We start from the raw sequence: 23703 nt of genomic DNA, 5'->3' as shown, positions 1-23703 counted from the left end.
CACTACTAAAAAAATTATGCAACTTCTAGATTAAATGAAAAATGAAAACTAACTAATAATATCAAAAATATTATCTTAGTATCTTTCATCTTAGTATCAAAATTATCTTAGTATCTTTTAAGAGCTGAAACTTGTTATTTTTAATCAAATCGTAATTAAAAAAATTATCTTAGTATTTTTTATTGGGAATTTTTTTGTGCTACCTCTTGCAAAAATTTCAGCTTTTGCCATTGCACAACAACTTTTTTAGTGGATGCTCCATAAAAATTTCTTCATAATTAACAATAACCAAGAAAGTTGGTTACAAAACATTGTGGGTTGTCTTACTAGCATTGGAATACACTTAAGATTACATCAGTTTTTATTTTTGATTTACATTTACAATCGTACATATATAGATGCATTTGTACCTAACGGTTTAAAAGAAAGTCTACTTATATTTTCTGTAAAATTAAATGAGCTCCGAACTGGGGTGGAATAGTGAACACACAGAATGGAGAATGTATATAAGATGAAGAAAGCTTGAAGGAAAAGCTTTGCAGAAGTTTTGCTATGGCTACTTTTGCTTCAATCATGGCAAAGTTTTGCCCTATGCAAATCCGAGGACCGCCAGTAAATGGTAAAAAAGAACCCGATCCACTTCCTTTGGTGGCATTCAATACTCCTTCTAAGAACCTTTGGGGTTTGAACTCTGTTGCATCTTCTCCCCATATTTCACGATCATGATGAACATGGATTATTGGTATCGTTATGTGCACACCTGAAGGTATCATCATGTCTCCTAGCTTTGTCTCCTTGACAGTAGCTCGTATCACCATGACTGCAGGTGGGTATAGCCTAAGAACCTCGTTTAGTATCATGGTTACAACCTTGAGATGCTTTAGGCCTTCGAAATGCAGCTCTCCTGTACCAAAGACTTGTAAAATCTCTTGTCGAGCTTCAATTTGCCATTCTTGATGCAAACTCAAACAAACCATGGTCCAGACAATCAAATTTGAGGTTGTTTCAGATCCAGCAATGTAAAATAGCTTGCATTCTTCGATCACATCTTCGATACTCATTCCAACTCCCCCTTCTTTGATTTTCTTGGAATTCGATTCCAACAAAATTCCAAGTAAGTCATCGTAGCAACTTTCTCCCATCTCGATTACTTTCTTCCTCTTGTGTATTATACCCCTCACCATAGCATGAAGCTTCTTGCGATTTTCGTTGAACTTCTTGTTTGCTCTTGTAGGTATAAATCTATTTTTTTGGAATATAAGTCCTTTTAGAAATATTTTTATAATAAATAAGACAACTTTAAATCCATTCGTAAAAATGGTGTTTTTTGAAGAAAAAGAACATGATTGCCACCCACAAGTTGGCCTGCTGCCGAAGATTTTTTTACAACCCTATATTTACAGAATAAGTTAAAGAGTAATTAGAGAAAAGTCTTTCACATTCCTTTTTTACTGACTATTGATATGACGGATGCTAGATTTCGTAGTAAGTATTGCCGATGGTATATTTTGTTACATAGTGTCTCTAAGTGTAGCAGTTGTAGTTTTGATCTATACGCCCTATAATTTTTTCATTTCACTTTAGTCGTGACCAACAACTCGATATTAAAAAATTAAGAATGAAATGTTTTGAAAAAAATATAAAAGTTAACCTACGAGCATATCCAATCAACGACTTCACGTATAATTTTATTTTTTTAGTTTTTTCTTTTCCACATCACTTTTCTACTAACCTTATCAAATACGGAGTAAGATGTATTAACCAATGCTCAAAAAAAAATTTGCCATGATTTTACCAATGCGTGTCTTAGCTCTTAAGCTCGCATCTAGCTCTAACTCATAAAAAACGCTGTCTTAAATCATTTAAATTTATATATAGTAATCATTTATAATAAAATTAGATCATAATGAAATATATATATATATATATATATATATATATATATATATATATATATATATATATACACACACAATTTACGTTATAAGACGCGTCTTAAAAACATCAAAACTTGACATGACTCCTAAAACATGAGCATTGACCTTGCCGTCACGCTATGCGTCACATTATTTAAAATATTTCTATTAACTTAATTTATCTTGGATCATCGGTCATTTAACTTTTTTTTTTATGAAATTAATTAATCATCCTCAACTTTATGAAATATTTTATAAAGATTATTATGAAATTTAGTATATATATATATATATATATATATATATATATATATATATATATATATATATATATATATATGATCAATTAAGAATACCAAAAAAGTTGAGAATGCAAGAATAAATCTTAGCCTTCCAAATACTAAGATCTATGACTAATATCGATAGGCCATTTATATAATTTTTGGAATTTGAGGGATGAAATTTTTAATTGTTAATAGATTAAAGGGTATTGTGGTCATTGAACTTTATCCTAAATTTATCAAGTTGTTGGAATTGCTCCCTCTCTCTCTCTCTCTCTCTCTCTCTGTGTGTGTGTGTGTGTGTGTGTAATTCGATTTCTTTTGAGGATCGTCACACACGCCCCAGTAAGTTCCCCATATTCGTAAATTTCGTTTTAATTTTCCTTATTCCTCACTTTTATTGATGAAGGGGTGGACCCTTGTTTGTTATTTACGCAACATCCCTTAATTTCATGGTTCAAATTCTTCTCATATCAGCCTTTATAATGTAACATCCCGACTCCCAGGTATAATATTTAATTATTTTCATTCTTTATTTATGAGGAACTCGACGAGTTGGTTGCCCCAACTCTCCGAGTAGAGGAGTTAATGGCCGCATGATTTCTAGAGTCTACTCGACGAGTAGGTGCTGAGTGAGAAAACCCTAATTTTCAGGGTTTGTGTCCTATTTAAACGACCTTAAGCCTTCATATCCACCTCCCTTCTCACATTAGAGCTTTGTGAGAAACCCTAGACCAGTTCCACTCGTTGAGAGAGAGAGAGAGAGAGTGTGTGTGTGTGTGTGTGTGTGTGTGTGTGTGTTCTTGTGTATTTTTTGGAAGGAGATTTGGAGAGCAACACAGATTGGATTGAGGAGGGACTTTTGGATCCAATGTTCTTCAGTGATTAGCTTCAGTTTGGAGGTAAAAAGCTACCATCTTGACCATTTCTTTTGTTAGATCTCATTCTAGGGAGTTTTAGGGCTTTCTCTCATCCATCTTTTGGTTATTGAGTCACTTGAGCATGTCATGAGATTAAAACCTCAGATCTGGACTGTAGTAGGTCCTTTGAGCCCAAAGATCTAAGCTTTATCAAGCTAGAGGCAAGCCTTTATGCATTAAACCCTATAATAGAGCTGGTTTTGGCATTTCGAGCCCTAGGTGTCATGCATGGACGTAAAGCTTGCAGCTTTACATGGTATTTCAGCCTTGGGAGGTTAGTTCTAGAGTTTGGGACAATATTTCTCCTTAGAATCGACTGAATGAGAATTAGTCAAGAGGGACTCGACGAGTGCATGAGCCAACTCGACGAGTCAGTTAGGGTTTTCCCCGATAGGTTGGATGCGCTACAACTCGGCGAGTTGACGAGACAACTCGACGAGTTGAGTTGGAGTTTTCCAGATTCTTCTGAGGACAGGAGGAACTCAACGAGTCACATAGGTGCACTCACCGAGTTGGGTCAACAGGGACTGTTGACTCGAGTGTTGACTTCCGTTGACTTTTAGGGTTTGGTCAATTGTGGACTTTGGAGACCATGGAGGGGCAAAATGGTATTTTCGCCCTTTGGAGACCTAGTAGAAGTGTTATATTGGTGGTTATTGCAAATTCTTTATTGGAGATAATTATATTATGTAGGCGGAGTCTAGACTGTTCGTAGGGTACTAGATCTACTTGCGTACTTACGAGGTGAATCTTCTCACTATACTTACCTGAGTGGTAATACTGGGTGATGAGAGGGTCTTATTTGAGTTATCGACCGGAGGGTCCTATGTGATTACATTGATTTATGTGATATTATGTATTTTGTCTTTGTGATATATGATATATTATTATGTGCTTTACCGAGTTAGCACCGGAGGTCCAAACCGAGTTGTGAGACCGGAGGGTCTTCACTGAGACACATGACCGGAGGGTCCACACCGAGCCGTAAGACCGAAGGGTCCTCACTGAGACGCATGAGACCAGGGGGTCCATGCCGAGTTATAGCCATGAGAGGCTTACTATTTGTGTATGTTGTATTTTGGGGAACTCGCTAAGCTTTGTGCTTACCGTGTTTCAGGTACTTCTCAGGATCGCAGGAAGGCACCGACTTGATTGTACAGACGAGATGGAGTTTATGTTTTGAGGATCCTGGATTTTATCAAACAATTTATGAATTTGTGTTTTTTAGATTTTTACAATTGGGGTTTTTGAGATATGATATTGAGAATTATGTGATTTTGAAAATGAAAAAAATTTGTTTGAAAATTTAGAGTGTTACAAGTTGGTATCAGAGCCTTGGTTTGAGGGATTCAGATGTACTCTCGGGTGCGTTCGGACTCAAACTGAGGATTTAAGAAATTTTTTCTAAAAAGAAACGATTTTTCCTAAAATGAGTAAGAGTTTTAAAGAGAAAACGAGACGGAGCAGTGTGTACAATCAGCCAGAGCCCAAACGGTGATTTCCCAAAATACCATTAATTGTGTATATAATGAGATATTTATGAGATATTAGAGTTGCATGCTAGAGAATAGGCTAGGTACTTCAGAAACTAGGGCTAGAGTTGCCTGATTCATGTTGCCTTAGCCTAGGGTATGCTATTGATTGATTTTATCCGCCATTTGCTCTGTGTGTGTACTGAGTAGGGAGAAACATAACAGGAATTTTTAGAAAGAGTTTTGAGTAATCTAGGAGAGATACCTAGATGAGCATTGAGGAATCTACCGAGAGAGTAGTGAGATCCGTGAGGGATAGAGTACTATGAATTAGGATCATCATAGGAGGACTTGAGACGACTATAGGTTGGTGTGGAAGGTAGTATTGGGCCCGTACTACTAAAAACACCGGATCTGTATGGGACCCAAGTAAGAATCTTAGGATGTTAAGGAGCATGTAGGGGTGGGTAATCGAGTGAGTATGTGTATTGACCTAGTCTCTGATGATTTTGTGTGTGTGTTTCAGAGACACTATGGTGATTACCCGCAACAACCCCGAGGGCAGTGGCGCTAGTGACGAGGAGATTCGCAAGATCATTCATGAGGAGGTGGTCGCAACTATCCGAGAGGCCATACTGGAGATGTTTCGGTCTATTAAGACCACAATGATTGAGACATTCGATAAGCGATACACTGCTGTTGCTACAGCCACCGCGGCCATAGCTGCACCCAGGCCACAAGGAGGTAACTCGTTATTTTGTGAGTTCAGCAACACGAAGCCACCAGAGTTTGATGGGACGCAGGATCCGATAGCTTCCATGAGATGGATCTCCGACATTGAGGGATGTTTTTATGCGTGTTCATGTCCAGAGCATCTGAGAGTCCGGTTCGCGCTGAACCAGCTTCGCTTGGGAGCGAAGGACTGGTGGAAGTTTGTGACGACTGATTTCACCCCTGCAGATCATGCTGCAGGGAATTGGGAGAGCTTCACCAAGTTATTCCGAGATGAGTATATTCCCCACGTGGAGAGGGAACGTTTGGCATATGAGTTTCTATCTCTCAAGCAGAAGACAGAGTCAGTGACTGAGATTATGAGGATGTTTCATGAGAGGGCGTTGTTCTGCCCTGAGCATGTGTCTACTGAGCATGCACGTGTGAGTCGGTATTTGAGCATCTTGAGGAGAGAAATTCGGGAGTTCGTGGCGAACTCGTCTTATCGGACATTGGCTGAGTTGCAGACCAATGCCAGGAGGAGAGAGATTGAGTTGGAGATTCAGACCAGGGAGGAGGGAGAGCAGCAGGGGAGAGATAGGAGACCGGTACAGTCGTAGTCGGCGGCTAAGCGGGCTAAGCCCGCTAATTCGAGAACTAAAGGCCAGAAGGGCCGCACTTGTAACAAGTGCAGCAAGAGCCACGAGGGGTCTTGCCGAGCAGGGATTTGCTACAAATATGGCAAGGAGAGGCATATGGCGAGGGACTGCCCTAAGGGATTTCATGTTTGCTTTCACTGCAACCAGACGGGCCATCAGAAGGCCGAGTGTCCCCAACTCACCCAGGGATCAGCCCAAACTGCTACTTCAGCTGCTTTACGTGTTACTGATGACCGGACGGGGACGTCCAAGCCTCCGAGGGCTCGTGGGAGAGCATTTCAGTTGACTGCGGAGGAGGTCCACGCAGCACCTGATGTCGTTGCTGGTACGTATCTCCTTATTTATCTTGTTTTGAGATTTGTTTATGCTTATATTGTGCTGTGTATACGTACTTTTCTTGTGATTTTTGTGCCTGCTTTGGTGTTATTTGACTCGGGTGGCAGTCTATCTTTTGTGTCCTTATCCTTTAGTCGTCACATTAATGTCAGACGCGAGGCGTTGAGTCGACCATTGAGGGTTTCTATAGCCGACGAGCATGCGGTTTTTGCCACTGATGTATTTCGGGCATGTGTATTAGAGATTTTCAGTGTTGATTTCCCGATAGATCTGGTGCCGATAACGATGGTTGATGTCTGTGTCATAGTGGGCATGGATTGGTTGAGTCGGTTTGGAGCTGTGATTGACTGTGAGCGTCAGATGGTGACCATACGAGACCCTAGTGGGGGAGTGCTTACTGTGTATGGCGAGGGGACCAGATCTGGATCAGCTTTTGGTTCTGCCGCCAGGGCGAGGCGGAGTTTACAGCAGGGATGTATGGGATATTTAGCGTATGTGACGGGTACGAGAGTTGCCACTGAGAGGCCAAGTTCTATCTCCGATGTTCTGATTGTGTGTGAGTTCCCGGATGTTTTCCCCGAGGAGTTACCGTGTGTGCCTCCCAAGAGTCAGGTGGAGTTCCGGATCAATTTGGTTCTGGGTGCGGCGCCTAATTCTAAGGTACCTTATCGTCTTGTGCCGCCCGATATGCAGGAGTTATCCTCGCAGCTCTAGGAGCTGCCGGGGAAAGGTTTCATTAGACCGAGTAGCTCGCCGTGGGGAGCACCGATCCTTTTTGTCAAGAAGAAGGATGGTTCACACCGGATGTGTATCGACTACCGGGAGTTGAACAAGCTGACGGTTCAGAACCGTTATCCACTACCGAGGATCGACGATTTATTCGATCAGTTACAGGGGGCGTCTTGGTTTTCCAAGACTGATTTGAGATCTGGGTATCATCAGATGAGAGTTTGCGAGGAGGATATCCAGAAGACGACATTTAGGACTCGTTATGGGCACTACGAGTTTGTGGTGATGCCCTTCGGACTCACCAACGCACTGGAAACGTTCATGGATCTCATGAATCGGGTGTTCAGGCCCATGTTGGATCGGTTGGTGATCGTGTTCATCGACGATATTCTAGTATACTCGAGGTCCAGAGAGCAGCACGAGGAACATCTTCGGGATATTCTTGGAGTATTGAGGACGGAAAGGCTTTACGCCAAATTCTCCAAGTGTGATTTCTGGTTACGAGGGGTCCAGTTCCTAGGGCACCTCGTTAATCAGAATGGGATTTTGGTCGACCAGGCCAAGATTGAGGCAGTTATGCGATGGGAGGTGTAGAGGTCCCCATCTGAGATCAGGAGTTTTCTTGGGTTGGCAGGCTACTACCGGAGAACTTAAGTTGGAGCGTAAAGATATGAAACAAGAGATTTTGCCCAAACATGTGGAAGTTGAGGCACAAAAACAAGAAATTGCGAAGATGTATAACGAAATATTGAAGCTCACCCAAGGAAATAACCCTAATTATATGTTGGTACTTGGACTTTCGTGACTTGGTTTCGATACTTTGAAATCGAGTATGGATATTCATTTTGGTAGTCATATTTTTATGTTTTGAAATCGAATAATGATGTTCATTTTCTTAGTCGATTTTTATGTTTTGAAATCAAATATTAACATTCATTTTGGTAGTCAAATTTAACGTTTTGAAATCGAATATGAATATGTTATGTAGCTTTGTAATATAAATTTTGATTTTGATTTGTGAATTTTGATTATAGAATTGACAAATAATAGTTCATCAAATCCATTGTTGATGTAAACAATCTGGTGAGAAAATTGCGAAAGAATTACGACGGAACTGAATAGTATTAGGATCCGTTGCGACAATATAATTGGTCATTAAAATCGTCGCTATTATCTAGTCAACGACAGACTTGCGATAGAATTTACTTTTTTCAAGAACATTCTGTTGGATTAATGTCTAAGTCCATAACTATATTTGGTATGTACTTGACCCGACCCGGCACGGTCCATTTGGGTTCCACTTCACCGGCACAATTTATATGGATAGTCTTTTGAGAATAGTATATTTATGATTTATATTAATATATTATAAGTTCTAATATATTAATATGGAATCATATTATTTAATTAGTATTGATCAAGAATTAATTTAGAATTAATTAAGTGATCAAAAAGAACTAATTAAATATGGACTCTTATATATATGGAATGGGCCAAGTTCATTTAGGTTGGGCTAACCTTTCATGGATGGTCCATGGAGCTTTTAACCCATAGATCCTATGTAAATGAGAGGTCATGGGTATTAGGGTTTACATGGATGTAACCCTAATCCTCCATAATATATAAAGGGGTCCTTGGCTCACAAAATTGGGCACAAGTGTGTGAAAATAAGAGTGGGCCGATTTTAGTGTGCATACATATTCTCTCAAGTTCTTCCAAGGTGTTTTGGTGATTTGTGATTCCATTTGAGGCTTCCACACTATTGGGGCTAAGCTCTTAAAGCTTGAAGACATCAAGCTACATCAAAAGGTATGTCATCTAACTAGAACTTTGTAGTATAGGTGCTTCATAATATGCTAGTTAGGATGAAACCTTGGAATGGTTAATATTTGCATGTATAATAGAGAAAACATAGATCCAAGGTTTATAGGGTTGCATGTACACCATAAGAGTGTTAGAATGCTCAAAACCCAACATTGGTATTAGAGCCATGTGTTGTTTTCTGTTATATTGATGCAAATGTTTTATTTTCAAGTTGCAAGTTAGCAATGTTAATTATAGAAAACAAAAGTTTCAATTCGTGAGGCTGCAGGGATTGAAAAAGTTGTTTTGCTATAATTAAGGGAGAGGATATACTTCATTTCAGTTCTAAAGGCTTAGATTGAGACCTTAATCATCTTTAGTCAAGAATATATATATGAATTTCATGTTGGATTGGTTCAACTTAAGGAAATTCTATATATTGCGTTCTCAAAAATTCGATTATGATTACAGCATCCCTCTTCATAGTCAAATTTTGAAAACATGGCAAATAAAATATTGTAGCAAAAGACTGGTCTAGAATCATGTCTTTATGTGAGACATCATGAATCGTGTACCATTTGCTTTGGGTACAGGATCGATTGCATGTGCTATAATATTTGTCATTTCTAAATTTTTCCAAATGCCCAGAGGCATTAAGAAGGGAAAAGGTCTAGAATTGGATATGACTAAAATGATTAAGCAATTGTCGAGGACAATCTGAGGTTTACCAAAGATTGGTTGCTTAGGGACAGTTGGAAGTATAGTGCTAATTTTGGAAGGACCATATTGACATATTCTAAAAAGAGGCATCTCTTATTCAGAAGTGATAGTCAAAATGAGAATATGGAGTTGTCTCCATAGGTGGAAGTTATCTGTGTAAGATTAGAAAACTTAATGCAAGAAGCATGTCCAAAGCAATGTACTTTGAATATGAGACTTAGTTTCCATGGAGTTGATCTCCATTGGAATACCTTATAATGACTGTTGACAAGTATTTGTGACTTTGTACATATTCATTACAGGAGGGTCAGTGCATATAAGTTTAAAATCTAAACAGATTTCGATAAATGATAGGAATTTGAAATTCTCACATTTTTCGATAAGGATTTGGGAGTGTGAAATTAGAATCATTGAAATTATGTTCAATTGGTTTATTTCACAAAGTAAGGATCATAGACAAACATAGAGTGCATACTTGGTGTATGGCAAAGCTATTGTTTAAGAAAAACATAGTGTACATGCTTGGAGCATGTGACAACTAGTGTTTTTAATTCAAGTATAAAGTTGATAAAACCGAAACAATGAGTAATGAGTAATCAGTATGGTGATAAATAAAAGTGTTTATTTATATTCATAGGGTTTGATACCATATTTGATTCATTTATTCTTGTGTTTCACTTTGCATGTTTTGACTTCCAGAATAACTAAGTCGCTCTTCCTGAATGATTAAGTTATTCAAACCATCCACAGTCGGTCATATGTTGGAAGTAGATATGAATCAAGACTGTCATGGGTTGGTTTGTAGAGGTCCAAGTTGGTGGACAAAGTGGTGCTACAACACTCATGAGTGCTCATAAGTTCTGAGTATTGGATTCAACCCACGCTCATTTGAATCACTTCATAGATTTTATCACCAGTGATCATGAGACGATAATATCTTATATTCTTAAAACCTAGAGATATGAGTTGTTACTATGAGTTGGTTATACATTGATTGCACGAAAACGCATTGGTAACTTGATGTTATAAAACGTGTCTTTGTGTATGATTCAACAAGTAGTAGAACAAGCCATATGAGTCGAAGTTTATCCATTCCTTTTACCTTCGGGATAAAAACGATATCTGTGGGCCCCTCGATGATTTAGCGATGACACATGTGAGTGCTTGGCCAAGCCAGAACTGATTTGATTTGTTCAATCAGTCAGTCATCATAAATCGAAAATCGGGAAACAACAAATGGACAGAGAGAATGATTATAATCCATGTCTCAGTCCATATGATATCTAGAATGGAGGAATACATGATCCCTTATCTAATGGACAAGTCATTGACAAGGTCAGAGTTCGACAGCCGCTTTAAGAGCTACGATTGCCAGTTAGGTTTTGAAGTTATACTCAATAATAGTTTTAGACTTATCCAAGTGGGAGACTGTTGGATTAATGTCTAAGTCCATAACTATATTTGGTATGTACTTGACCCGACCCGACATGGTCCATTTGGGTTGCACTTCACCGGCACAATTTATATGGATGGTCTTTTGAGAATAGTATATTTATGATTTATATTAATATATTATAAGTTCTAATATATTAATATGGAATCATATTATTTAATTAGTATTGATCAAGAATTAATTTAGAATTAATTAAGTGATCAAAAATAACTAATTAAATATGGACTCTTATATATATGGAATCGGCCAAGTTCATTTAGGTTGGGCTAAGCTTTCATGGATGGTCCATGGAGCTTTTAACCCATGGATCCTATGTAAATGAAAGGTCATGGGTATTAGGGTTTACATGGATGTAACCCTAATCCTCCATAATATATAAAGGGGTCCTTGGCTCACAAAATTGGGCACAAGTGTGTGAAAATAAGAGTGAGCCGATTTTAGTGTGCATACATATTCTCTCAAGTTTTTCCAAGGTGTTTTGGTGATTTGTGATTCCATTTGAGGCTTCCACACTATTGGGGCTAAGCTCTTAAAGCTTGAAGACATCAAGCTACATCAAAAGGTATGTCATCTAACTAGAACTTTGTAGTATAGGTGCTTCATAATATGCTAGTTAGGATGAAACCTTGGAATAGTTAATATTTGCATGTATAATAGAGAAAACATAGATCCAAGGTTTATAGGGTTGCATGTACACCATAGGAGTGTTAGAATGCTCAAAACCCAACAGTGGTATCAGAGCCATGGGTTGTTTTCTGTTATATTGATGCAAATGTTTTATTTTCAAGTTGGAAAAAAAAGGAAAAAAAACATGACGTTTGTCAAATTTTAAGACAATTACTTGTTTTGTGAAAAACGAATTATTTGTAAAATTTGAATCATTTGTTATATGAGTTGAATTAGGTCAAATTTAGTAAAAGATAAAATGATATGATTATTTTATTAGTTTTAAAAGTTTGATCTAAATGTTTTAAGGAGTTATATATTTTGTCATAAAATTTTGGAGCTCAAAAGTTTTTTTTTAAAGTTGTGATCTTAAGGGTTTTTGAAACTTCCATAAGTTATGGATATGAAAGTTTTTTTTAAAAAAAAAAAATTTGATTCAAAGTTTTTATGGAGTTACAAAATTTGGTGTTAATGTTTTAAAGAATTCCATAACTTGTTCTTAAGTTATGGAACATGGAAAGTTTCATCATAAAACATCATTAATTCCATAAGTTATGGAATCCAAAAGTTTTCAAGAATTACAAAACTTGCCCTCAAGTTTTGGAATTTGAGAAAAGTTTTTTATGAAAAAAAAAAATTGAATTCTAAAACTATTGGGTTCATAACTTAAACAATTAATTAAATGGTTTTAATTTTGAGTTTAATAATTGGAATTATGATGTTTTGTTGAATAGTTCAAATTAACTCTTATGGACTTTATTAATAGTTAATTAAAGCGTTTAATTAAAAGAGTATTATTAATCCATAAATATATGGTTTGAGTTTAATTAAATTAAAAGTCTAGTTTAATTAATAGATTAAACCACCAAGTATTTTAAATGTCTAAAATACACCCTTATACTATAATAATATTAAAAGTTTAATATATTATATATATAAGAGCAAGTTGTCTTACCATTAGTAGGCCTCATTCACGAAGCCGGTCTATAAGGGGGGTATAAGGTTACTGCCTATAAAATGGCAGTTTAATGGGTGTCCACTCTCACTCACCGCTTCCTTGACCGGTGGAGGGTCGTTAGCCAAACAGGTAGGACAAGGACTATAATTCTCCCTTCATTATAAGTATAATGATAAATACTAAGTAACTAAACACTTATAAATTCCCAATCTTAGTTACTTAGGAAAATGTGAATAAGGTGCTAATCCATGAAATTACACTTTGCACTTTGTTTAAGCTGTTAGTGGAGCGTGTGTGGTTAACCGGCACACTAACCTGGACTTAACAAGGTAGGCAAAGGGTAACTTAATGTTTATCATAGTATCGTTGGAGCGTGTGTGGTTAACCGGCACATCGATTGAGGGGTAAATATTAAGGGTACCAAGTATATTTGCATGGTTACTTCACACCTTGTTTTGTGATCCTCGGCATCCCAGTCACAAAACCTGAAGGGCACACTCGAGATTGAAACATGCCATTGAAAAGTTCAATGAATCTCAAAAGAATCTAGGAGTTTCAAAACCAATTAAAACCTAATAATACATTTCGTTTATCTTGGTGGAAATTGGTGAATCGTCATTCACCTACCTTTAAATATTTTATAGCTTGGATTACGACATCCCTCTTCCAAGTTATAAAATAGTTTGTTGGGTCCTAGCCTTAATATATCATATTGGGTGTTATATTAAGGACTTAAATCAACTTTACGTGAATTTCTCCCATTGTTGATGTCTGGTTTAGACAACAATGATCTTCCCAAACCAAGCTTTCCTAATGAATATGACTTCCCGAGTTTGGCTCATGGAAGTCATACTTCTCTTCCTCCACCTCCTCCAATTATTCTCCCTAACCCACAAGTTCAAGGTCACTCAAGCCCTAATGGCAAGCAAGGTCTATGTGTGATCACATCTTAGAGATGAAGTCACATATTGACAAGCCGGGAGAGTTGGGTGTCAAAGTCTTGAGAAAGTTGGATGTTCAATCACTTTCTAAGTCACATAGTGAGTTCCTTTGGGACTACTATGAAACAGACTATGACATGAACCTTAATGATCATATCTATTTGCTTGGTGCTGCTGAATCAGCAATGATTTGGAACGATAGTAAAGCAAATTTGATTAGAAGATCAACTTCCCAAAAACTTTATGGACAGTGACAATGGTGACACTGGAAATCCAGAAAAAGCATTCTCTTCCCAATGGAAAGGGATTGGCCATAGTCAACCCGGTTGACCAAATGGTAAAGAGAAAGACTAAGTCTGAGATAGTCCCATTACCAAAGGGTCCATATGTTTATTTTGCCAAAGGAAGGGGCGTTGATTGCAAAGCTGCCAAATTTACCTAAGGATGTTAAAGTCAATAAGTTTGAATCTACATCAGGTAGAGCCCATTATCTAACTCTGTTAAGTTCTATTCTGAGATCCTCATTACATGATGTGACTGGGTCACATGTTGATGTTTTAAGAATCAAAGAATAGAGAGAAATCTTAAAGGAAATATATGCTGATTCTGATCGCGAAGGTGGATTTCGATCGCATCAGAATTTTGAGCAGTTGCTTAAGAAGTTATGATATATTGCTAAGGAATAGATAACAACAATTTTCCATGTGGATTGTAAGGATAAGTTTTTCCACAAAGTTTTAAAATAAAAGAAAATTGTTTAATTTTATTTATTTGAAGTATCCTTACAATGGCATTTGTGGAAAATTGTTGCTTATATGATTCCACTGACAGCAATATTGGAAAATGGATTTGATTCTTTCATTTGTGGTAGTGTCTAAATTTACCAAATCAGGAAAGTTCCTCATCACCCAAGTTTCAATTGGACCGAAACTTGGAATCATGCAAGTTGAATAGTATGATGAATGAGAACTTTCAAGCATTGGAAAATCAAGACTAATTACTTGTTCACATGGATGTGTGAGTCAAGTGAAGGACTAAAGGGATCGAGTACACATTCTTGTGCACTGGTCATGTCCACCACAAAGCTCGTTAAGACTATTTGATTTACTAAAGTTTAGTAAATATGGTTATACTTACAAGTTTAAGTATAATTCTGAAACATTGGAAAAGTCTCAATGTCTGGCAGAACGAATGGGAAGAATCAAATTAGGCAGAAAGATAAAAGTTTCTCAAATCTGAAAAGATGGGAGAGTACTTTAGTATCATGTTTGTGATCATCTTAATGATTTAGAAATCATATCACAATTAGTCCTCTAAAGGTCATCTTAGTGCATTCTTATGACTAAGAAGAGGAGTCATGAATTGTTGAAATGGTTAGGTTAGGAAGATGAGTCATACTTCGTTCCAAAACAATTCTTAGAGTCATACTCCAAGATTGTAACTTGAGTGACATATCTTAAAGAAAGGTTTAAAACACTTGTCAAATGTAAGAGTAAAAGTGTCCTACTCTTGTACATTTGAAATTGGTAAGTTGTGATGTTTTGGATAAAACAAAGACCAACTAAGGCCAATTGTGTGAAGTGTTTGTCTTGATAAAGAATCCGCACTATGTCTTGAATATTTGGCAAGATAGTCTTATATGTCAAGAGGATAGTGGGAGTCTTAAAGATCCTAAAAAGAATTTCAAGAACTAATCAAGAATAAAACCTGAGGTTCTTCACTAGCACACGACTTGAGGTTTATAACCTATCGTGTTGACATATTTTGTGCCCATTCCAGTTAAAGTTGGCTTTGCATAGGAGTTCTGAAAGTTCTCAATTGGTTACATAACAACTTGGAAGCAATGGCAGGCCCTGTACTGCCAGGTGGCAAGAAGTTAAGATTGCATAAGTTCAGTCCATATGAGTTTGGATTTGTCATTATCCTTGTTTTGTGACTATGGTTTTGACGATTCACATGGATAAGAACACATACACCATAAAATCTAAGGGTCATAAGGTTTCTCTCCGATTCATGAAAATGATGGTGAGGAAACACTTCCACCAAGTAGATTTGAAGTAGATGGCAAAGGGTCTAAACAATTGAGACTATGATTACGGCATCCCTTTTCATAGTTCTGAAATTGTTTAGACACACATGCATGCTATCTAAGGAAAGGTGTATGATTTTGATAAAGTTTTATCAAAGCATCCCGTATCAAAAATCTGAACTTTGGTAAGAAAGTCAATAAAGTATTGATTTCTAGAAATCCAGCTGATTTCTGAGTACATGTCAAAGCTAGTGGGAGCATAAGTGTTATGCTAATAATCATCATGTTAGTGGGAGCATGATAATTATTGTTAGTGTTGCAAGTTAGCAATGATAATTATAGAAAACAAAAGTTTCAATTCGTGAGGCTGCAGGGATTGAAAAAGTTGTTTTGCTATAATTAAGAGAGAGGATATACTTTATTTCAGTTCTAAAGGCTTAGATTGAGACCTTAATCATCTTTAGTCAAGAATATATATATGAATTTCATGTTGGATTGGTTCAACGTAAGGAAATTCTATATATTGCGTTCTCAAAAATTCGATTATGATTACGGCATCCCTCTTCATAGTCAAATTTTGAAAACATGGCAAATAAAATATTGTAGCAAAAGACTGGTCTAGAATCATGTCTTTATGTGAGACATCATGAATCGTGTACCATTTGCTTTGGGTACAGGATCGATTGCATGTGCTATAATATTTGTCATTTCTAAATTTTTCCAAATGCCCAGAGGCATTAAGAAGGGAAAAGGTCTAGAATTGGATATGACTAAAATGATTAAGCAATTGTCGAGGACAATCTGAGGTTTACCAAAGATTGGTTGCTTAGGGACAATTGGAAGTATAGTGCTAATTTTGGAAGGACCATATTGACATATTCTGAAAAGAGGCATCTCTTATTCAGAAGTTATAGTCAAAATGAGAATATGGAGTTGTCTCCATAGGTGGAAGTTATCTGTGTAAGATTAGAAAACTTAATGCAAGAAGCATGTCCAAAGCAATGTACTTTGAATATGAGACTTAGTTTCCATGGAGTTGATCTCCATTGGAATACCTTATAATGACTGTTGACAAGTCTTTGTGACTTTGTACATATTCATTACAGGAGGGTCAGTGCATATAAGTTTAAAATCTAAACAGATTTCGATAAATGATAGGAATTTGAAATTCTCACATTTTTCGATAAGGATTTGGGAGTGTGAAATTAGAATCATTGAAATTATGTTCAATTGGTTTATTTCACAAAGTAAGGATCATAGACAAACATAGAGTGCATACTTGGTGTATGGCAAAGCTATTGTTTAAGAAAAACATAGTGTACATGCTTGGAGCATGTGACAACTAGTGTTTTTAATTCAAGTATAAAGTTGATAAAACCGAAACAATGAGTAATGAGTAATCAGTATGGTGATAAATAAAAGTGTTTATATATATTCATAGGGTTTGATACCATATTTGATTCATTTATTCTTGTGTTTCACTTTGCATGTTTTGACTTCCAGAATAACTAAGTCGCTCTTCCTGAATGATTAAGTTATTCAAACCATCCACAGTCGGTCATATGTTGGAAGTAGATATGAATCAAGACTGTCATGGGTTGGTTTGTAGAGGTCCAAGTTTGTGGACAAAGTGGTGCTACAACACTCATGAGTGCTCATAAGTTCTGAGTATTGGATTCAACCCACGCTCATTTGAATCACTTCATGGATTTTATCACGAGTGATCATGAGACGATAATATCTTATATTCTTAAAACCTAGAGATATGAGTTGTTACTATGAGTTGGTTATACATTGATTGCACGAAAACGCATTGGTAACTCGATGTTATAAAACGTGCCTTTGTGTATGATTCAACAAGTAGTAGAACAAGCCATATGAGTCGAAGTTTATCCATTCCTTTTACCTTCGGGATAAAAGCGATATATGTGGGCCCCTCGATGATTTAGCGATGACACATGTGAGTGCTTGGCCAAGCCAGAACTGATTTGATTTGTTCAATCAGTCAGTCATCATAAATCGAAAATCGGGAAACAACAAATGGACAGAGAGAATGATTATAATCCATGTCTCAGTCCATATGATATCTAGAATGGAGGAATACATGATCCCTTATCTAATGGACAAGTCATTGACAAGGTCAGAGTTCGACAGCCGCTTTAAGAGCTACGATTGCCAGTTAGGTTTTGAAGTTATACTCAATAATAGTTTTAGACTTATCCAAGTGGGAGACTGTTGGATTAATGTCTAAGTCAATAACTATATTTGGTATGTACTTGACCCGACCCGACATGGTCCATTTGGGTTGCACTTCACCGGCACAATTTATATGGATGGTCTTTTGAGAATAGTATATTTATGATTTATATTAATATATTATAAGTTCTAATATATTAATATGGAATCATATTATTTAATTAGTATTGATCAAGAATTAATTTAGAATTAATTAAGTGATCAAAAATAACTAATTAAATATGGACTCTTATATATATGGAATCGGCCAAGTTCATTTAGGTTGGGCTAAGCTTTCATGGATGGTCCATGGAGCTTTTAACCCATGGATCCTATGTAAATGAAAGGTCATGGGTATTAGGGTTTACATGGATGTAACCCTAATCCTCCATAATATATAAAGGGGTCCTTGGCTCACAAAATTGGGCACAAGTGTGTGAAAATAAGAGTGAGCCGATTTTAGTGTGCATACATATTCTCTCAAGTTTTTCCAAGGTGTTTTGGTGATTTGTGATTCCATTTGAGGCTTCCACACTATTGGGGCTAAGCTCTTAAAGCTTGAAGACATCAAGCTACATCAAAAGGTATGTCATCTAACTAGAACTTTGTAGTATAGGTGCTTCATAATATGCTAGTTAGGATGAAACCTTGGAATAGTTAATATTTGCATGTATAATAGAGAAAACATAGATCCAAGGTTTATAGGGTTGCATGTACACCATAGGAGTGTTAGAATGCTCAAAACCCAACAGTGGTATCAGAGCCATGGGTTGTTTTCTGTTATATTGATGCAAATGTTTTATTTTCAAGTTGGAAAAAAAGGAAAAAAAACATGACGTTTGTCAAATTTTAAGATAATTACTTGTTTTGTGAAAAACGAATTATTTGTAAAATTTGAATCATTTGTTATATGAGTTGAATTAGGTCAAATTTAGTAAAAGATAAAATGATATGATTATTTTATTAGTTTTAAAAGTTTGATCTAAATGTTTTAAGGAGTTACATATTTTGTCATAAAATTTTGGAGCTCAAAAGTTTTTTTTTAAAGTTGTGATCTTAAGGGTTTTTGAAACTTCCATAAGTTATGGATATGAAAGTTTTTTTTTAAAAAAAAAAAATTTGATTCAAAGTTTTTATGGAGTTACAAAATTTGGTGTTAATGTTTTAAAGAACTCCATAACTTGTTCTTAAGTTATGGAACATGGAAAGTTTCATCATAAAACATCATTAATTCCATAAGTTATGGAATCCAAAGGTTTTCAAGAATTACAAAACTTGCCCTCAAGTTTTGGAATTTGAGAAAAGTTTTTTATGAAAAAAAAGAATTGAATTCTAAAACTATTGGGTTCATAACTTAAACAATTAATTAAATGGTTTTAATTTTGAGTTTAATAATTGGAATTATGATGTTTTGTTGAATAGTTCAAATTAACTCTTATGGACTTTATTAATGTTAATTAAAGCGTTTAATTAAAAGAGTATTATTAATCCATAAATATATGGTTTGAGTTTAATTAAATTAAAAGTCTAGTTTAATTAATAGATTAAACCACCAAGTATTTTAAATGTCTAAAATACACCCTTATACTATAATAATATTAAAAGTTTAATATATTATATGTATAAGAGCAAGTTGTCTTACCATTAGTAGGCCTCATTCACGAAGCCGGTCTATAAGGGGGGTATAAGGTTACTGCCTATAAAATGGCAGTTTAATGGGTGTCCACTCTCACTCACCGCTTCCTTGACCGGTGGAGGGTCGTTAGCCAAACAGGTAGGACAAGGACTATAATTCTCCCTTCATTATAAGTATAATGATAAATACTAAGTAACTAAACACTTATAAATTCCCAATCTTAGTTACTTAGGAAAATGTGAATAAGGTGCTAATCCATGAAATTACACTTTGCACTTTGTTTAAGCTGTTAGTGGAGCGTGTGTGGTTAACCGGCACACTAACCTGGACTTAACAAGGTAGGCAAAGGGTAACTTAATGTTTATCATAGTATCGTTGGAGCGTGTGTGGTTAACCGGCACATCGATTGAGGGGTAAATATTAAGGGTACCAAGTATATTTGCATGGTTACTTCACACCTTGTTTTGTGATCCTCGGCATCCCAGTCACAAAACCTGAAGGGCACACTCGAGATTGAAACATGCCATTGAAAAGTTCAATGAATCTCAAAAGAATCTAGGAGTTTCAAAACCAATTAAAACCTAATAATACATTTCGTTTATCTTGGTGGAAATTGGTGAATCGTCATTCACCTACCTTTAAATATTTTATAGCTTGGATTACGACATCCCTCTTCCAAGTTATAAAATAGTTTGTTGGGTCCTAGCCTTAATATATCATATTGGGTGTTATATTAAGGACTTAAATCAACTTTACGTGAATTTCTCCCATTGTTGATGTCTGGTTTAGACAACAATGATCTTCCCAAACCAAGCTTTCCTAATGAATATGACTTCCCGAGTTTGGCTCATGGAAGTCATACTTCTCTTCCTCCACCTCCTCCAATTATTCTCCCTAACCCACAAGTTCAAGGTCACTCAAGCCCTAATGGCAAGCAAGGTCTATGTGTGATCACATCTTAGAGATGAAGTCACATATTGACAAGCCGGGAGAGTTGGGTGTCAAAGTCTTGAGAAAGTTGGATGTTCAATCACTTTCTAAGTCACATAGTGAGTTCCTTTGGGACTACTATGAAACAGACTATGACATGAACCTTAATGATCATATCTATTTGCTTGGTGCTGCTGAATCAGCAATGATTTGGAACGATAGTAAAGCAAATTTGATTAGAAGATCAACTTCCCAAAAACTTTATGGACAGTGACAATGGTGACACTGGAAATCCAGAAAAAGCATTCTCTTCCCAATGGAAAGGGATTGGCCATAGTCAACCCGGTTGACCAAATGGTAAAGAGAAAGACTAAGTCTGAGATAGTCCCATTACCAAAGGGTCCATATGTTTATTTTGCCAAAGGAAGGGGCGTTGATTGCAAAGCTGCCAAATTTACCTAAGGATGTTAAAGTCAATAAGTTTGAATCTACATCAGGTAGAGCCCATTATCTAACTCTGTTAAGTTCTATTCTGAGATCCTCATTACATGATGTGACTGGGTCACATGTTGATGTTTTAAGAATCAAAGAATAGAGAGAAATCTTAAAGGAAATATATGCTGATTCTGATCGCGAAGGTGGATTTCGATCGCATCAGAATTTTGAGCAGTTGCTTAAGAAGTTATGATATATTGCTAAGGAATAGATAACAACAATTTTCCATGTGGATTGTAAGGATAAGTTTTTCCACAAAGTTTTAAAATAAAAGAAAATTGTTTAATTTTATTTATTTGAAGTATCCTTACAATGGCATTTGTGGAAAATTGTTGCTTATATGATTCCACTGACAGCAATATTGGAAAATGGATTTGATTCTTTCATTTGTGGTAGTGTCTAAATTTACCAAATCAGGAAAGTTCCTCATCACCCAAGTTTCAATTGGACCGAAACTTGGAATCATGCAAGTTGAATAGTATGATGAATGAGAACTTTCAAGCATTGGAAAATCAAGACTAATTACTTGTTCACATGGATGTGTGAGTCAAGTGAAGGACTAAAGGGATCGAGTACACATTCTTGTGCACTGGTCATGTCCACCACAAAGCTCGTTAAGACTATTTGATTTACTAAAGTTTAGTAAATATGGTTATACTTACAAGTTTAAGTATAATTCTGAAACATTGGAAAAGTCTCAATGTCTGGCAGAACGAATGGGAAGAATCAAATTAGGCAGAAAGATAAAAGTTTCTCAAATCTGAAAAGATGGGAGAGTACTTTAGTATCATGTTTGTGATCATCTTAATGATTTAGAAATCATATCACAATTAGTCCTCTAAAGGTCATCTTAGTGCATTCTTATGACTAAGAAGAGGAGTCATGAATTGTTGAAATGGTTAGGTTAGGAAGATGAGTCATACTTCGTTCCAAAACAATTCTTAGAGTCATACTCCAAGATTGTAACTTGAGTGACATATCTTAAAGAAAGGTTTAAAACACTTGTCAAATGTAAGAGTAAAAGTGTCCTACTCTTGTACATTTGAAATTGGTAAGTTGTGATGTTTTGGATAAAACAAAGACCAACTAAGGCCAATTGTGTGAAGTGTTTGTCTTGATAAAGAATCCGCACTATGTCTTGAATATTTGGCAAGATAGTCTTATATGTCAAGAGGATAGTGGGAGTCTTAAAGATCCTAAAAAGAATTTCAAGAACTAATCAAGAATAAAACCTGAGGTTCTTCACTAGCACACGACTTGAGGTTTATAACCTATCGTGTTGACATATTTTGTGCCCATTCCAGTTAAAGTTGGCTTTGCATAGGAGTTCTGAAAGTTCTCAATTGGTTACATAACAACTTGGAAGCAATGGCAGGCCCTGTACTGCCAGGTGGCAAGAAGTTAAGATTGCATAAGTTCAGTCCATATGAGTTTGGATTTGTCATTATCCTTGTTTTGTGACTATGGTTTTGACGATTCACATGGATAAGAACACATACACCATAAAATCTAAGGGTCATAAGGTTTCTCTCCGATTCATGAAAATGATGGTGAGGAAACACTTCCACCAAGTAGATTTGAAGTAGATGGCAAAGGGTCTAAACAATTGAGACTATGATTACGGCATCCCTTTTCATAGTTCTGAAATTGTTTAGACACACATGCATGCTATCTAAGGAAAGGTGTATGATTTTGATAAAGTTTTATCAAAGCATCCCGTATCAAAAATCTGAACTTTGGTAAGAAAGTCAATAAAGTATTGATTTCTAGAAATCCAGCTGATTTCTGAGTACATGTCAAAGCTAGTGGGAGCATAAGTGTTATGCTAATAATCATCATGTTAGTGGGAGCATGATAATTATTGTTAGTGTTGCAAGTTAGCAATGATAATTATAGAAAACAAAAGTTTCAATTCGTGAGGCTGCAGGGATTGAAAAAGTTGTTTTGCTATAATTAAGAGAGAGGATATACTTTATTTCAGTTCTAAAGGCTTAGATTGAGACCTTAATCATCTTTAGTCAAGAATATATATATGAATTTCATGTTGGATTGGTTCAACGTAAGGAAATTCTATATATTGCGTTCTCAAAAATTCGATTATGATTACGGCATCCCTCTTCATAGTCAAATTTTGAAAACATGGCAAATAAAATATTGTAGCAAAAGACTGGTCTGGAATCATGTCTTTATGTGAGACATCATGAATCGTGTACCATTTGCTTTGGGTACAGGATCGATTGCATGTGCTATAATATTTGTCATTTCTAAATTTTTCCAAATGCCCAGAGGCATTAAGAAGGGAAAAGGTCTAGAATTGGATATGACTAAAATGATTAAGCAATTGTCGAGGACAATCTGAGGTTTACCAAAGATTGGTTGCTTAGGGACAGTTGGAAGTATAGTGCTAATTTTGGAAGGACCATATTGACATATTCTGAAAAGAGGCATCTCTTATTCAGAAGTGATAGTCAAAATGAGAATATGGAGTTGTCTCCATAGGTGGAAGTTATCTGTGTAAGATTAGAAAACTTAATGCAAGAAGCATGTCCAAAGCAATGTACTTTGAATATGAGACTTAGTTTCCATGGAGTTGATCTCCATTGGAATACCTTATAATGACTGTTGACAAGTCTTTGTGACTTTGTACATATTCATTACAGGAGGGTCAGTGCATATAAGTTTAAAATCTAAACAGATTTCGATAAATGATAGGAATTTGAAATTCTCACATTTTTCGATAAGGATTTGGGAGTGTGAAATTAGAATCATTGAAATTATGTTCAATTGGTTTATTTCACAAAGTAAGGATCATA

The 23703-nt window shown here is 36.1% G+C and overlaps 1 protein-coding gene across 1 annotated transcript in view; it reads right to left on the bottom strand.

Moving 5' to 3' along the window:
* Positions 1 to 301: 301 nt before the first annotated feature.
* LOC145138733 (cytochrome P450 CYP72A219-like) overlaps positions 302 to 23703 on the bottom strand; it is a 44995-nt gene continuing 21593 nt past the window's right edge. Inside the window, exon 4 of the mRNA XM_079072765.1 lies at positions 302 to 1242. Coding sequence (XP_078928891.1) covers positions 435 to 1242 — 808 coding nt within the window. The 3' untranslated portion in view covers positions 302 to 434. The remainder of the gene's footprint in view (positions 1243 to 23703) is intronic.

Source organism: Lactuca virosa, chromosome 9 (genome assembly GCF_052849685.1).
Source record: "Lactuca virosa cultivar CGN04683 chromosome 9, Lactuca_virosa_CGN04683_v6, whole genome shotgun sequence".
NCBI classification, from domain to species: Eukaryota; Viridiplantae; Streptophyta; class Magnoliopsida; order Asterales; family Asteraceae; genus Lactuca; species Lactuca virosa.
The sequence above is the reverse complement of the archived record's forward strand: the minus strand, read 5'-3'. Positions and strand labels throughout refer to the sequence as shown.